Raw genomic sequence first — 16,359 nt, forward strand, 5'->3', positions numbered from 1 at the left:
TTTTCAAAGTTCGTTTTCTTCGAAAACTAATGGCGTTTGCATACACTCATTTGGTACGTATAATCATATTATCAACTCTGAAACTCATTTTCTCCTGCACTACATAGTGTGGGTTGAAAAGTTTTTCCCGTCCGTCAGGGTTACTATTCATTAAACATTTTACAAGGTCTCAAATATTCAAGTTATTACAGGAATTCTAGTGTTGCACAAGTGCTTGGAATAGGAAACGTGGACCTGAAGTTTGCTTATGGGCGGATTCTATCTCTCACTAGAGTGTATCATGTTCCCTCTATTCGTAGAAATATTATAAGTGGAAGTTGTTTAGTTAAAAACGGCTTTGAACTTTCTTTGAAGTGTAATAAAGTAGTTATTACTCATACTGGTACATTCTTTGGCAAGGGTTACTTGTCTGATGGTTTGTTTTTAATAAATGTTGAACCCATTTTGGGTGGTTTTATTAATGATAGTGTTGCACCTTCTGTATATTGTGTAGAATCATCTGATTTGTGGCACTTACGACTTGGTCATTTAAATTTTGGTGCTCTAAAGAATATGATGAATTCAAAGTTTATTCCAAAGCATTCCATTGATAATAAAACTAAATGTCAAGTATGTGTGACTGCTAAATTAACGAGGAAACCGTTTCATTATGTTGTTAGGGATTCTGACTTGTTAGATTTAGTACACACAGATATATGTAAATTTGGTGGTGTGTTGACTAAGGATCATTGTAGATATTTCATTACCTTTATAGATGATTGTAGTAGATATTGTTATGTTTATTTTCTTAAACATAAAGATGAATCACTAGATAAATTCATTATGTTTAAAAATGAACCTGAAACACAAACTGGCAAAGTACTTAAAAGGTTGAGGTCGGATAGAGGTGGTGAGTATACGAGTACCTCGTTTAATGAATTTTGCGCAAGCAATGGTATAGTTCATGAGGTGATTCCTCCATACACACCTGAGTCTAATGGGGTGGCAGAGTGAAAGAACAGAACTTTTAAAGATATGATTAACAGTATGCTGATTAATTCGGGGTTGCCTAAGTACATGTGGGGAGAGGCTCTGAATACGGCTTGCCATATTCTGAACAGAGTCCCTCTGAAACACATGGATGAGACTCCTTATAAATTATGGAGAAAGCGTAAAAGTAGTTTGAATTATTTTTGTGTGGGGGGGGTGCCTTGCCAAGGTGCTTGTCCCTGAACACAAGAGAAAGAAATTAGGACCGAAAACTGTTGATTGTATCTTTCGGGGCTATCTTGAAACCACAATTGCTATGAGATTTTTGGGTTTAAAATCTGACATAGATGGTATTGTGGCAAATATGATAGTTGAGTTTTGTGATGCAACATTCTTTGAGGATGTGTTCCCTATGAAGACTGGTATACCACAAGGTAATTCTAATGATGATCCCACGCGCACATCGAGTTCCATTCCCGATCATGTGGAAATGATGTCGAACATGGGGGCAGATCCTGGTAGTAGCTATACTCCTAACGAATTAGAGGAACCTGGAAGGGGTAAGCGTACAAGGGTAGTCAAGGACTTTGGAAGTGATTATATCACTTACAATGTCGAGGACGAACCTTTAACTTTCTGTCAGGCCATGGATTTTTCGGAGTCAAAGCACTGGAAAGGCGTTGTGAAGAGTGAGATGGACTCCATTATTTCTAACGGAACATGGGAGATAGTCGATCTCCCTCCTGGGTGTTATACTATAGGATGTAAGTGAATTTTCAAGAGGAAGTTAAACCCTGATGGTTCAATAGATAAGTACAAGGCTAGGCTAGTTGCTAAGGGATTTAGGAAAAGAGAAGGAATTGACTATTTTGATACATACTCTCCTATTGCTAGAATGACAACAATCAGATTGCTTATTGCATTGGCTTCCGTACATGGTCTTATCATCAATCAGATGGATGTAAAGACAGCTTTTCTTCATGGTGACCTTGAAGAAGAGATTTATATGGATCAGCCTGAGGGATTTGTTGCTTCTGGTAACGAGAGGAAAGTATGTAAGTTAGTCAAATCCATTTATGGCCTAAAACAAGCTCCTATAGACTGGCATAAGAAGTTTGATGAAACTGTTTTAAGCTTTGAGTTTTTAGTTAATGAAAGTGACAAGTGCGTCTACTATAAGGTTAAAGGAAATGAATGTGTGATTGTGTGCTTATATGTGGATGATATTTTTTTGTTTGGAACCAATATTGAGATTATTAACGAGACAAAGAGTTTCTTAAAAAGGCACTTTGAGATGAAGGATATGGGTGAAGCTAGTGTGATTCTTGGGATCAAGTTGACTCAGTCAACTGATGGAATAACTTTGTCACAGTCTCATTATATAGAGAAATCTGTATTTGAGAAGTATGGTTATTCAAATTGTAGAATCGCTAGTACTCCATTTGATCCTAAAGTTGGCCTAATCAAGAATAGTTCAGGTGTTCCTGTGTCTCAGTTAAGGTATTCTCAGATTATTGGGAGTTTACAATATCTTGCTAATGTGACTAGACCAGATATTTCTTATTCTGTGTCTAAGTTAGCTAGATATACAAGCTGTCCGAACAAGACTCATTGGGAGGCACTGGATAGAGTTCTTAGATATCTCAAGGGAACAATTTCTCTTGGCTTGCATTATCGGAGATTTCCGAGGGTACTCGAGGGGTACAGTGATGCAAGTTGGATAGCTAAGAAATCTGGTTCCAATGGAGTGACTGGATATGTGTTTACCCTTGCGGGTGGAGCAGTGTCCTGGAAGTCTTCTAGACAGACTTTGATTACTCGGTCTACTCTTGAGGCTGATTTGTGTGCACTTGATGCCACAGGGACGGAGGCTGAATGGTTATATGGACTCATAAGTATGTTACCTGTAGTAAGCAAGCCGCTTCCTGCCATTTCCGTTCATTGTGATAGCCGTACAACTATCGACAAAGTCAGAAGTGTTAACTATAATGCTAAAACAAAAAGACAAATCCAAGTTAGACTTAAGACTATAAGGGGTTTTGTGTTTGATAGGATTATTGTTATAGAGTTCATAGGAACTCATGATAATATAGCTGATCATTTGACTAAGGGGCTTGAGCATGTTGTGGTCCTTAAGTCGAGGTTGGGGATGGGACTGATAACCCATCATGGTTCATCTACAGCGGGAACCCAATACACCTGAGAGGAGATCCCTCGAAGTGTATTCAATGTGGTAATAACAAGTTGTAAGGATAAATCGGTAGTACCTTTACTATTTATAGATTGATACTTATGTATCTGAGTCTATCCCCTGGAAACCTCAAAAGGTACTGAAACTGCTCGTATAGCAAGAGTTTTTAGAACTCTGAATGGGGTCAAGTCGTAAGACGAGATGTAGCAGTACATCTTTGGAGATGCCCAGCTAAGCGAATGTTATTGTGAGGTCGCAATTAGAGGAAAGGGTTATTCCTCGAAGCATTCGAAGAACAGGATAGAGACACGACCATAACGTCTCAAAGCCGTAGATCTGACCATAGCCTTTGACTTGTCGTCGTCTATGGAGTGTGGTTACAATACACGGATAAAGATTCAAGGTGAAATATTCCATCTATATCTGGTAGCCATCGAAGTAGAGGACTTAGGAGGGTTCAAACCCGGAAGGGTACCGACTCTGAAAAACAAGTCATGATAAAATCAGATATGTATTTCTGTATGGATTTGTGGGGGATTGTTAGAAAATTGAACCAACTTGAGTTACAGCAGAGATTCATGGGCATGAATATAAATTCATGGCCATGATTTTTTTCTGGGATACAGCAGAGATTCATGGGCATGAATATAAATTCATGGCCATGAATTCTTGCTGGGTTTTTTTAACAATGACTTATAGTTGGAAGTTTGTTCCTTTCTAAGAGGACTCAAACTTTCATGTTTGGATCTAAGACATTTTCTTAGTGGAATCAACAAATAAATGGAATTGTAATGGCTAGCTTGAAATGAGTTTGTGGTTGATTAAGTTATAAGAACTTAAGTACCACATTAATATAGTAAAAGAGAGTTGGTGGCTTTATATTGTATAACATGCAAGTGTAGTGCACAACTACTAAGGCATGTGGGTATGCATGGGTGTTGTGTGGGCCTCGCGCACATACACACACGCGCCGCCGCCGCCTCGCCTCGCCATGACATGACACGACTCGACTCGGGTGGAGTCGGGTCGAAGGGCGATTTGAGCGAATGTATCGGTGTCTCGCGTACGCGAGGCGGCCTGGGCGAGGGATTTTACTATTGTTTTAATTAAATAAATAGTGACTTAATATAATATTTTAATATAAATATTATGTGTTAGAATTTGTTAATGGGCCTAGAATTTATGGGTTTGGGCTTGGTAAATTGGGTATGTCTAACTGTTACATTCTAAAAAATATTCATATTGAAATATGGTTTAAGTAAAATATTTATGTTAATTAAAACTGATCAGTTACGTTTTCTTTTGGGATTAAAAAGAAGAAAAACGTTTTTGATGAAAAGAGGGATAGACATCTGGAAAACCCTAGCAGCCTCCTCATCTCCCTTCTCTCTCTCTGAAAAATATACATACATACATATATAGGTTTTCCGGACGACTGAGGTCTGATCGCCGTTGAGCATCGCGCTGCTGTGAGCTCGGTGTTCTGTTGTTGTTTTATCCTGAGAGGGTTATTGCGGACTCTGAACACAGTAAGTGGGGGCAATAAACTCTTCAAGAACAACCTCTTCCTCTCGAGGGATTGGTGACTCAGCTGTAAAAACTTCATTACGATAAGATTTCTTTCTTGTCTTGTATTATTTAGCAGTTTCTGATTATTTTATGTTTTCAACCTTCGTAACTTGTTTTTGTTATCGGTGATTTGTCTTGTTCTTGTTATTCGTTATATAACTGCCTCATTGTGTTAATTCACATCCTCGTACTATTGTTTTTTTCCCAACAGATTCTTCAAATATAAAGATACCATTGATATCAAGTTCAAAAATAGAGAGATGCAGATTTTAAAGACACCATCGAAAATTCCCTGATGTGATCATAACGTAGTCTGTGAATGATTCAACGCCTTTTATTTTGCCTAAAGATTAACTCGTCAAGCAGTGAAGCTATGGCTAGTCAAGCTATCCTCACTCCTCAGTCTCAACTACCTCAGTTGCTCTGAGAGATCCGAGAAAGCTCTGTGCCGACAAAATTTGTAGGGAGATTTTTTGTTTTTTTTGTGAAAACGTAGACACGTAGTTTGTAAATATATTACAAAAGTCAGAACGGAAGTAAAACAAAATTAGCAGCACTTTTTTAGATTAATTTTATCAGCACATTTATATTAATTGTACTTCAATCTAAATATCTAAAAAGTAATTTGTAAAAACAATTATTCACAAAATATAATAATAATAATAATAATAATAATAATAATAATAATAATAATAATATAATAATAATAATAATATAATAATATTAATATTAATATTAATAATAATAATAATAATAGTTGTGATGTTACCTAATGCTGCTTTGACCAGCAAAATATTTTCGAAAGTAGAAACTCAAATTAAATACACTATTTCAGTTTTTTAAGTAACCAAGTCGGTTAGAAAATTAAAAAAATAAAATTCAAAATGTTTAAAGTTTTACCTTATTATTTTGGTCCAAATCTATTTTAGCAAACAGGTTCCAAAGCTGTGTTGAGTGGAGATCAATGCCACCAAAACAAAAGAGAACGGGAAACAGAACGCACAATCATATGATTTCAGCTCAGGCAAAGTGGGAATGCTATGAGAAAATTTTTTAAAAGATAAGTTTCTTCAACTGAAAATTAGGTTCCCCATGTCTAACTGGTAAACTCATTATTACCGTTCACAGCTTTTGTTCCTACGTTGCCAGAAATCTCAATTGATTAGAATGAGAATCCAAAATTTAAATCAATTTCCATATTACGTACTTGCACATTGTAAATCTAGCAGTATATTGGGAACCGGCACCTGCAATCACATATTTCAACAAGTAGCTACATGCCAAAACTTCTCTTCTTCAATTAAAATTTCGCTTCATGCATGCAAGGAAGAAAACAAAAAAAAATACCGACAGAACTTTAAAGTAACGTAAAGGCAGAAACAATTCACCAACTTTCATTTCTTTCATAAAAATTTCCAAAATATCAGATGTTTTCTCTTTTGTACCCTTTAAACGACCTCCAAAGAAATAAGGACAAAGGACAAAACATATACCAAAAGATGCAACATCTCAGTGCATCATCATTTTCTGTGTACCAAAATAGCTCATTACCTAAACCTAGACTTCCGAGACATATTAAATAGAGCCATTCCGTCTAGAGTGCCAAGAATTTATTCTCCTAATTCCAATTGCATGCATCCAAGTATCTGATCTGTAACATCACTCACCATGAGGTCTTAATTGAGGAAGTCATGAACTAGCATTCACTTGGACCCATAAGATTCAGACAACACTGCAGTTTTTAGCTGTACACCTCGGCAGATTTTCAAGGATGGCATCAATTTCATGTACTGCACGACACCAGAAAGAAAAATAATGAAGTAAAAATAAAGGTCATAAAGAACTGAAAGAGAACTGCTATTAACTAAATAGGTTAAGTGGAATGCTTGATTATAAACTACCTCCTGATAAAAAGCATTAATCTCCTCTTCTGTCAGGCCTTCATCCTCTCCGCTGCTTTCTTCCCAGCCAAGAGAACGAAGAAAAGCAGCCTCTTCTTCGTCTGGATAAACTGCTTCATCAAGACATGAGCCCTTCTCTACATTGTTCATAAACACGTGACCCTCAAGACTATCTCCATTACTAGTTATCTTGTTGCCATTCTCAGTAACACGGGGACTTTCAGGGGAATTGTTAGCCTCTTTAATTACTCCCGAGTTCTGAATAGCAGGACCTGAATCTGGAGTGACACCAGATGCATTCAAAGAGTTCTTTTTTCTCATGAGATTAAAGAAATCATTCCTGCTTCGGGCTTGTGCCACAGAAGCTCTCTTCTCTGCAATGGACTTCAGATTTAAGTTAGTTGTCTTGCGTTCAATGGTTGCATGATTTGGGTTGAGCAACGGAGGAGCTGGAGCCACAGGTGCAACTAGAACTTGGCTATTTGATACTCTGGCAATAGTACTGCCATCCCTTGCAGTGGAAGCAAGGCCATTCTCCCACACAGGTTTGAGAACAAGAAACTTCCCACCATGAGACGTCTTTGGAACATCAGATTTGCTTTGTCCAGCACGAAGAGAATGATTAGACAGTGACTGAAAGGCCTGTTGTTGACCAATCTTCGCAGCAACAATTGTCTCATTGGTCCTGACTGTTGTCTTTGGCTGCTGCTTTAATTTATCAGAAGAATTAACAACCTGAATTGACATAAGAGGTAAAGTCAGATGGTTTTTTAGAATAAATATCTGTTTGCCTGTAGCCGATAATATAAAAATATTTATTCTGAATTACTACAATCACATTTTCATTTGTACATCTCAGCAATAAATCGTTACAATTCACAAAAGTACCAACCAGCTTTATGAAGTCCAGAAACTAGGTCACTGAATATTGATATACCCTCTACAATGATAGTAGCCATAGCTTGAGGACATTGAACATGCAATGCTCAATATATGGCAAAATTTCAGTTTAAAATAAAATCAGCACATGCTTTACTCGTTTTCTTTATGAAAAAGAGAGAGGACCCTGCTGACCTCAATTATGCTAACGCCTAACATGCATATGCTTATGATTGTAGTGATATGTCCTCTAGTCCTACTTTGAAATTTGTTAGCAGATAATACATTTTACCAAGTTGTAATTCGACTAAACCGGGATGACTTGCTCTGAGAGCCCTCATTAGATAACAGACCACTATTTGCCTAAAGCTCTACCAATTAGGAACAGTATCAATTTTATAAATAGGCGCTATCTATATTGATCAAGTTCACGTGTTTTCTGTCAATACAGTGATATGTTACCACTAAGTGGGTGCCAGACTGTCAGTACATGCTGTGGGTTGTGTCCATGTACAGGAGTGCAGTACCTGCTTGGCTATTTGTTAATAGTAAGATAATAGGATACTTAAAAAGCATCCAAGCTAGAGATGAACTGATGTGGGACAAGGGTTAAAAAAAGTAAATGGATAGATAAATGTGGATTAACCGCCGAAATCCCACGCCTAAGATGATTCAACCGAAGAAGAATCACTACCCTAGGATTTCTCAACCTCAGAAGATAAGTTTGTTAGGATTGCAACCCATAACAAGAGAGAAACAATTCTTAATTCTATAATCAATCAATTCTTACCTACTATATATAATATTATTCTTAACGAAATATATTTAAATCTATTCCTAATTAACTAGGAAGCAAGGTTGCGGGTACGGCAGTGCGGGTGCGCGGTGCGGGGATACGGAAATTCGGCAAATTTAAAAATATGGGGATTCGGGTGCGAGGGGATACGGCAAATATTAAAATATTAAAAAAAATATTTTATATATAATTTAAATATTACAAACAATGTATATACATATATGATCTAGGAGTTGCATTTTTATTAACAACTAGCATGATAACCCGTGCAAAGCACGGGTTCCATTTAAATCGTATAATTTGACAGTTTTGATTTTTGAAATTAGGAACTCGTAATTTTTGAAATATTATATGTCATTATTTTTGAAATATTATACGTTATTAATGTGATCTATATGGATAAATATATATTTTTTTAAAAAGTGATACTAAGGTGAGCTTCTTATATATTTTTCATGTGTAATCATAATATTATACTCTAATTTAAGAATTTCTTAGGAATTTTATACATAATTAAAAAAGTGTAACGTAGAAAGACAAAATAATACAAAGTTTCTAAACATATCCTTAAGTAGACTAACCTGTGTGGATGTGTATATAAGTGCTCAAATTAGAGTTAAGAACTAATCACATATTCTTATTTTTTGTAAATATATTTAAGCATAATAATAACATTTAAATCTAATATACACTTCACCTTCGTACTTATGCACCCTCCATATTTTACACAATTTTTGATAAAAGTGATGTTATCATTACATATCCTCTGTTTGTACATCATCATTGTCATTATCGTTCTTGATACATATACACATATGTATATTATATATATACACTTTCCTCGGTCATTCCTTCGTATCTTTAAATCGACCATCAATCCAGCATTCCAGCAATTACTTACGAACAAATTTGTCTCTGAATTTCATCTTCATTCCCAACCACACCTCCGTGAACTCATTTATTTCATTTTTCATACTGCCACAATAGATATGAGTTTATAAAACCCCAATAATTGTTATTTTCATACCCTCTACCATCGACAACACCATAAACAATACCTCTAAAATCAAAATTTTAGATCTCAAAAATTGTGGTAATTTGTATTTCAGATTTTGTTTATTCGGGTTCAGATTTTAGTTATTTTTGTCATTTTGGTAGTGTTGATGCGGTCTTATTAAAGATTTTTAGTGTTTTCGGTTTGGTTTCGTGATAAATTTTGTAGTGTTGTGTGTCAGACGGTTTGACAGTGATGATGATATTAGGGATATGTCGCTAGAGGTGATGATATCGGTACATTGGTAAAAAAATGATTTAAGAATATATTATTCAACTCATATATAAGTAATATCATATATTATATATATTATAATGTATATTTTTTCCCTAAAACTCTATAGGTGATCATATATATATATGCATATTTCATATAGTTTTACATTAAAAATTACTTATATTAACATAAAATTTTAAAAATTAATAAATAAAATTAATTAATTATTATTAGAATCTGGATTTTTAAGTACAATCAGTTTCGTCTCCCCTAAATTCCAATATTCGATTATCATTATTTATGTATTGTTTACAATGTAGTATCGTTTTATCTGGTTTAAACATTAAAGTTGATATCACATGAAAGTTTTATATGGTTTCATAATTATATTTATAGAGGGAGTGCATTAATCCTTTTATAATTGATCGAAAAGTTAAGTTTTAAATTAGTAGAGTGTATATTAGTATTTTTATAACTGATAAAAAATATTATGGCTTATATTAAATACAATATATTGGCTAAGTAGTTATAATTTTTTTATTATTAGTGGGGAAGAATTTACTGATACTTTTATATTTATTAAATCTTGAAATAGTATTAAATTCAATGAAATTAATGAGTATTTTGTGGACGTAGTGAATGATTCTTAAAAAAATATTATAAATTTCTTTGGTGTAGTGGTTGGAGATATGAATATCTATAACATGTATAATAGATAGATAGATATCTATTTATCCGGAGAAGATATTAAATTAAATGAAGGTAATGAGTTTTTTTGTGGATGTAGGTAATGAGTTTCTTAAAAAGTATCATTAATGTATCTAGTGTGGTGGTTGGAGATGTGAACATAGTTCTTTTCTAATGCTAAGGTCATGGGTTCAATTCTCATGAAAAATATATATTTTTCATTATTAATGTAATAGAGGGTGGTCCTGGTTCAATTCTCATGGAAAACATATATTTTTCATTATTAATGTAATAGAGGGTAAATATGTAATTTATTAAATTGCTTGAAAACCCATGTTGCCCTATAATAAGTATAATAGATGCAGTCAAATAAATAATTTTAATATTCTTAATAGCCAAATGCAGTCTTAATAATTAAAAGATGAAAAAATAATGGTCAGTGAATTTGATGCTAGCTGGCTACTGTCCACCTACATAAAATATTTAACAAACTAGCACATTTGCAGCACTTAACAAATTGTAGTATAAATAATAATTAATAAGTAAATTAATGAACAATTACAGTTAAAGAAGGTAAAAAAATAAATTAAGTAGCATGTCAACTAAACCAACAGACCTAATCTGTTTCTTTCTTTTCAACAGTCAATTAACCCAAGCCCATATCATACCAAACCCATGTCATATGTATACATACAATACACACAAACGTCACCAAAGTCCAAAACCAATTCAGATCAGCGGCAAACGCCCGGAATGATTAGGTCGCTTCAATCATTCTACTCTCCTCATGCTCTCACTACTCTCAGACTTCAAATTAGGGTTCCCAATCGACTGTTAGTAAAAGCCGTAGGCTCTATTTTGATTAAAAGTCAACGAAAAATCGACAGGAAAACACCTATCCCCACAGTCTAAAATCGACAGGAAAACACCTCATCAAAGTTATGAAAACTTGATAAAATTATTATCAATTCATAATACTTTATTACAGTTGTTAGCAAACATATGTTTAGTGCAGGGGTAAAGGTGACGTTCCCCTCATCCCTGCCTACATAAAACACATAAAATGTCAGGAATTGATGAGTTCCTGACCTAGTTTTGTGAGTTTTATGTCTATTTTTGGTAATTTCTGATTTGTGATTGCAGAATTAAGTAGATAACAGATAGAAACAGAGATTAGAGAGAAGATCAGAGAGAAATCAGATAGGAAACAGAGAGATTTAGCAAAGAAATGAGAAGACAGAGTTTTGGAGATATTAGAGATAGAATGGGTTTAGAAACCCTAGAAAGAGAGTAAGAATCAGTTATAGAGAGAAAAAGAGTTTTGGTGGCAAAGCCATTTTTCATATTCAACATAACCTGAAAAGTAATCTTACAACTCTATTTATACTGGTATGCAAATGTAACTAACTCAGTCTCGGAAATTACCATACTACCCTTAATGACCTGATACTACCATCTCTGTTTAATACTAATAAGACTCTTAGATTGACAATGACATACTACTATTACTATACTACTGCTGCCTTCCTGACATAAAACAACTGTTTGCCAAAAAAATGTCTATTTGTCCATGCAACTGCAATTGTGCAAAGCCAAACGTAAGGGAGAATATAGTTACTTTGACTCGACCTTATTTGTTCATCTAATCATGTTATATGAAGCAAACATAACTGGGATGAAGACACCAACCAGCATTACTTCCTTTTTCAATTTACTAGGTGATCAAATAAATATGTGGATAGGTGTTGAGTCTATACTGCAATAGGATCTTTTTGCCTGGCCACAGCAAGTTTTTAACTTTCTTATGCAGGACAGTGTGCTGCATCGTTCTCCATTGTAATGAAATAGATGGTAAATGACTGAGGTCTTAGTCAGCCACCATCTATCAGGAAAGGACAATACCTTAAAGATGAGCCCAGGTATATATATTGCAACTATGCCTAAAACAGCAAAAATGTAAATCATCACTATAATAATTCCCAGAACTTAGGCAAAGTGTTTAAGCTCTACCCCAAGATAGGTACATAACAGTCCAAATAAATGTTAACTTCAAACCAATTAGATAAGAACTAATAATATAATCATCCAGATTGACAGAGAATTGATAATGATACTCACAATCACAAGCACGACATTTTCTCGCACATATCATCATAACGATCTTCTTATTAGGGTATTTTTTAGTATTATAAAAGTTCCAAGAAAAAATATAAAATTCCTCTCAAATTACATATATACTAAAAGTCTTAAAATAATAGAAAACCCATATTGGTGATGACTGAAAATACGTAAATATTTAAGCACTACTATCCATTGTATCGGATACTAAATTTTGGGCATATTAAATATGATAACTACTAAATAGTGATGCAGGAAAAGAATGAGAAAGAAAGATTAACGATACTAAAACAATATGATGATAAAAGTTCGTTTATCCTTCACAGGAACCACTACCACAAAGATTTTTTAACCGTTGGCAGAATGGAGAATGAGGCTTAATCCTCGAATTAAAAGACTTAATTCAACAATTTAAATTATTTGTTACTCGGACTCGGCTTGAAGTGTCCGAGATGTTGAAGTGTCCGAGATGGATACGTGTCCAAGCATCAGACTCGACCAAATTTTGAAAAGTACACATGTTTTTAGCCTAAAATAAGTGTCCATGTCCAAGAGTTAAGTGTCCGACACGGGTAATCAAATGTAAAATGAAGAGTCCGATTAACACACTTTAAATTCAATCGAGTCTTAAAGTTTAATATGTGAGCATTACATTACTTATTTAGAGAACACAATTTAATAAAAACACTAAGGAACTACAGCCTAGAAAAAGTTGGGGGTTTTAAAAATAAACACCTAAACTACTCAATACTGAATATGTACAAAAAAAAACAATTATTTAATATCTACAAAAATTAAAATCCCTTTTATTATCACTTCCATTACCATCAACCAAAAGTTGAAAGAGTTCCGATGAAGCATTTAATTTGTAATTAAAGTAGTGCAACTCATTTAAGATCACAGAGTAAAAGGAATAATGATGAAAACATGAGTTATCCATGTACATGTGTGTGTGTGCACATGTAGTCATGTATAACAGGATTTTGGGACTTTTTGGCACAATTGCAGGAAAAAAAGCCCTAAAGAGCACATCTGAAAATAATGGCCCTTTTTGACACTGAAAAACACATCTTACATGTGTTTTTACAGTGATGCATTCTTTTTTTCGTATTTGTAAAAATTAAAGGGGCACAAGTAAACTTGTGTTGCCTAAAATTAAAATGTCCAACATTAAAAAGCACAAACATCTCAAGCCCAACTGGAGTTGCAGGTTTTCTACAAGAAATTTAACTGCAACTTTTTGTTGCGATGTTCAGCGCTTTCTAGCATTTTTAAGCTCAAATTGCGCCCATAAGGCCCTATTATGTATAAAAAACTGATAGTAACATGCAAACAAATAATTTCAAATGTAACAGCAATCTAAGAATACACAAACTTACCAAGGGTTTAGGCGTTGAAGGTCTCATGGGTATCAATTGTCTGGATTGCTTTATAGCCAATTCCTCAAGCCTTTGGGTCTTATCAGGTAGCTAAAAATATGAAAGATACATTCATTTAATTAATCCGTCATCTGATTCAAAATTAATATTATGGAACCTAAACAGCTAAGTTACCTGAGTACTTGTACGGACACGTAGAGGAACCTGTGACAAGGTCTCGGCCATATTAAGGCCACCCATAGAACTAGAGACCCCAGATGCTGGACTGGAAACAGAACTCTGTTGACAAGATATGGTCCCCGTGATACTGTTTCCAGTTAGAGCAGGCACCTCGACTAGAGCAGAGGTCCAACCCTCACCACCAATCAACCCTGAGCTTCCAATAGGCAAGCTCTGGACAGCTGTACTAAAAACAGGATTAGTCACTCTGCCAACATCAGACACAACCTGTTTCTCCTCAGCTCCAAGAGACGGAAAATCCTTTTCAAAGGCAACCTTTTGCACTCCTCTCACAGTACTGCTACCAGACATCACACCATTGTCACTACTTCGGTTTGAGCCACCACCATTTTGGAGTTCAGTTACCCTTCGAGGTAATGCCTCGGCAGGTTTCCTAGACACCATTGACTGAGAACGCCTCAGAGTACTCTCAACCCTACTGCCCAAAATGCTTGCTAAAGGGTCCGGATTCCAGAGGTCTTTAATTGTCGGTCTCTCTTTCTCTCGATCACGCGTTTTGTCACGATGACTTCGAGTAAAACTACTGTATGGATGCTTTGAAGAGCCATTACTGCTTGAACTACGTCTAGAATTCGATGAACCACTCCGGTCCAAAAATGAAGAACGTGGACTGTCCTTATCATTAATGCTTCTAAACGCTTTGTTTCTTACGGAGAGCATGGATGAAGAAACATCTGCAACCGTTAACACATCAAACGTAAGTTTAGTCAAGAACCTAAAAATCAGTCAGAAAAACAACATTACTCAAACACAAGATTGCATTAAACAGCTGAAATCGTCAGAAAGCAATACCTGATGACGATGCAAAATGGTGCGCTGTAGAGCCACCACCAGTAACACTTCCCGAACATCTCAACCATTCAGGAACTAACGCAGGTTCAATTCTTTCCATCAGTACCAAACATGATCAGGCCACAAGATCAAATCTCCACTGACCTTGCTGTTTACCCCCACCAATTGTCCTCAATAAAATATCCAACACCACCCCAAATCAAACCAACCCCACAACCTAATCCCAATGTCTTCCCTCTAAACAATCCCTCGACACACGTAAGACGCAAAACAACCCTATCTCCACCAATGCACTCACTAATACTCCAACAACTTAACTACCCAAACTAAATAAAAATTGAAACTTTCACACCCTATACCCCTAATCTCAATCCAATCTCCAACATACGTCCATATTCCACTCGAATATCAAAAAAAACAAACCAACACACCGAAAACACCCCGAAAATCACCCAAAATATGAATCAGGCCCAAGACAACAAATCACATAAAAATCACATTCAACCCAATACTAAGAAGATTAAACAGAATCAATGTGGAGCAATACAAACCCTAGATTACAACCTAGGGTTCGAAAAACACATAAATAAAATTGAAAAAAAGGCCAAGTAATTGTACCTCTCGGAGAGATCCTGGGGAAAAGAAAGGATTGGGGCTTTGATGCGATAGAAGGGTGTGTGTAAATGTGTATGTATAGATGTATGTAATTGTGTTGGAGAATGGGGGCTACGAGAAATCGCGAAATTAGGGTAAAATGTGGGATGAATTTGTTTTGTGTTAGGTTTTCAGAGAGTGTGTGTCTGATACCATTTACACAACCCAACAAGAACAATGCGCCTTTGCCCCCCTCTTTAATTTTTTATTATAATATATTAATTAAATTATAATTATAGTTTAAGTATAGTTCAAAATTAGTTTTGGATAATATTATTATTTAATTGGATTAAAATCAAGGAAATCTATACTTTCATGCTAAACAATAATAATCGTAACTATATATAATTTGATACACATGTCGTTTTGGTTGATTTAAATATCATTCCAATCATTTTTATCAAATGATCAAGATCATTAAATCCAAATATTAAAAAAAACACAGTTCACAAGTTTGAATCCCGCAGACAACAAGTATTTATATTGTTATTTATATTTATAAAACGACAAACAAGGTCTATGTTCAAATTTCAACAAAAATAAGCATTTATGTTATTATTATTTATTAAGATACATAATTTTATAATATTTAAGATTAATTAAAGATTATACACATTCAAATTAAAATTCTCATAATAAAGTTATAATTCTATATAAATTAATTTTAATATTTTATTACTTATTGGCCAAAATGCACTGTACGTACCTGAAGTTTAAAATTTTCGCAGTTCAGTTGCCGAAACAAAAAAAGTGGTCACACCATGTATAGCCATAAATTTATTTTTAAGCACTTACAGGGCTCCACTTTTCATGTATACGACGTTAACAATAATAAAGATATATTTGTCAATCTCATATCTCAATGTCTCTTTTGTATTTCTATATACATGCATGGTCTTTCTACCTAAAACTCA

The 16,359-nt window shown here is 34.7% G+C and overlaps 1 protein-coding gene across 1 annotated transcript; it reads right to left on the reverse strand.

Moving 5' to 3' along the window:
• Positions 1–6,092: 6,092 nt before the first annotated feature.
• LOC141707670 (uncharacterized) lies at positions 6,093–15,623 on the reverse strand. Its single transcript, XM_074510972.1, has 5 exons — positions 14,792–15,623; positions 13,934–14,673; positions 13,760–13,849; positions 6,631–7,365; positions 6,093–6,519 (listed from the first exon to the last, which is right to left on the reverse strand). Exons 1-5 carry the CDS (start codon positions 14,889–14,891, stop codon positions 6,433–6,435), a joined length of 1,752 nt encoding a protein of 583 aa, XP_074367073.1. The 5' UTR covers positions 14,892–15,623; the 3' UTR covers positions 6,093–6,432.
• Positions 15,624–16,359: the final 736 nt, after the last annotated feature.

Source organism: Apium graveolens, chromosome 2 (assembly GCF_009905375.1).
Source record: "Apium graveolens cultivar Ventura chromosome 2, ASM990537v1, whole genome shotgun sequence".
NCBI lineage: Eukaryota > Viridiplantae > Streptophyta > Magnoliopsida > Apiales > Apiaceae > Apium > Apium graveolens.

What these genes read in the sequence shown, in the direction of transcription:
- LOC141707670 (XM_074510972.1), bottom strand. Translation starts at nt 14,891, where the DNA reads ATGGAAAGAATTGAACCTGCGTTAGTTCCTGAATGGTTGAGATGTTCG. An exon ending in CCATTTTGCATCGTCATCAG is followed by an intron (nt 14,674 to 14,791) that starts GTATTGCTTTCT and finishes TAACGGTTGCAG; the next exon opens with ATGTTTCTTCATCCATGCTC. An exon ending in CTTCAACGCCTAAACCCTTG is followed by an intron (nt 7,366 to 13,759) that starts GTAAGTTTGTGT and finishes ATGTCAATTCAG; the next exon opens with GTTGTTAATTCTTCTGATAA.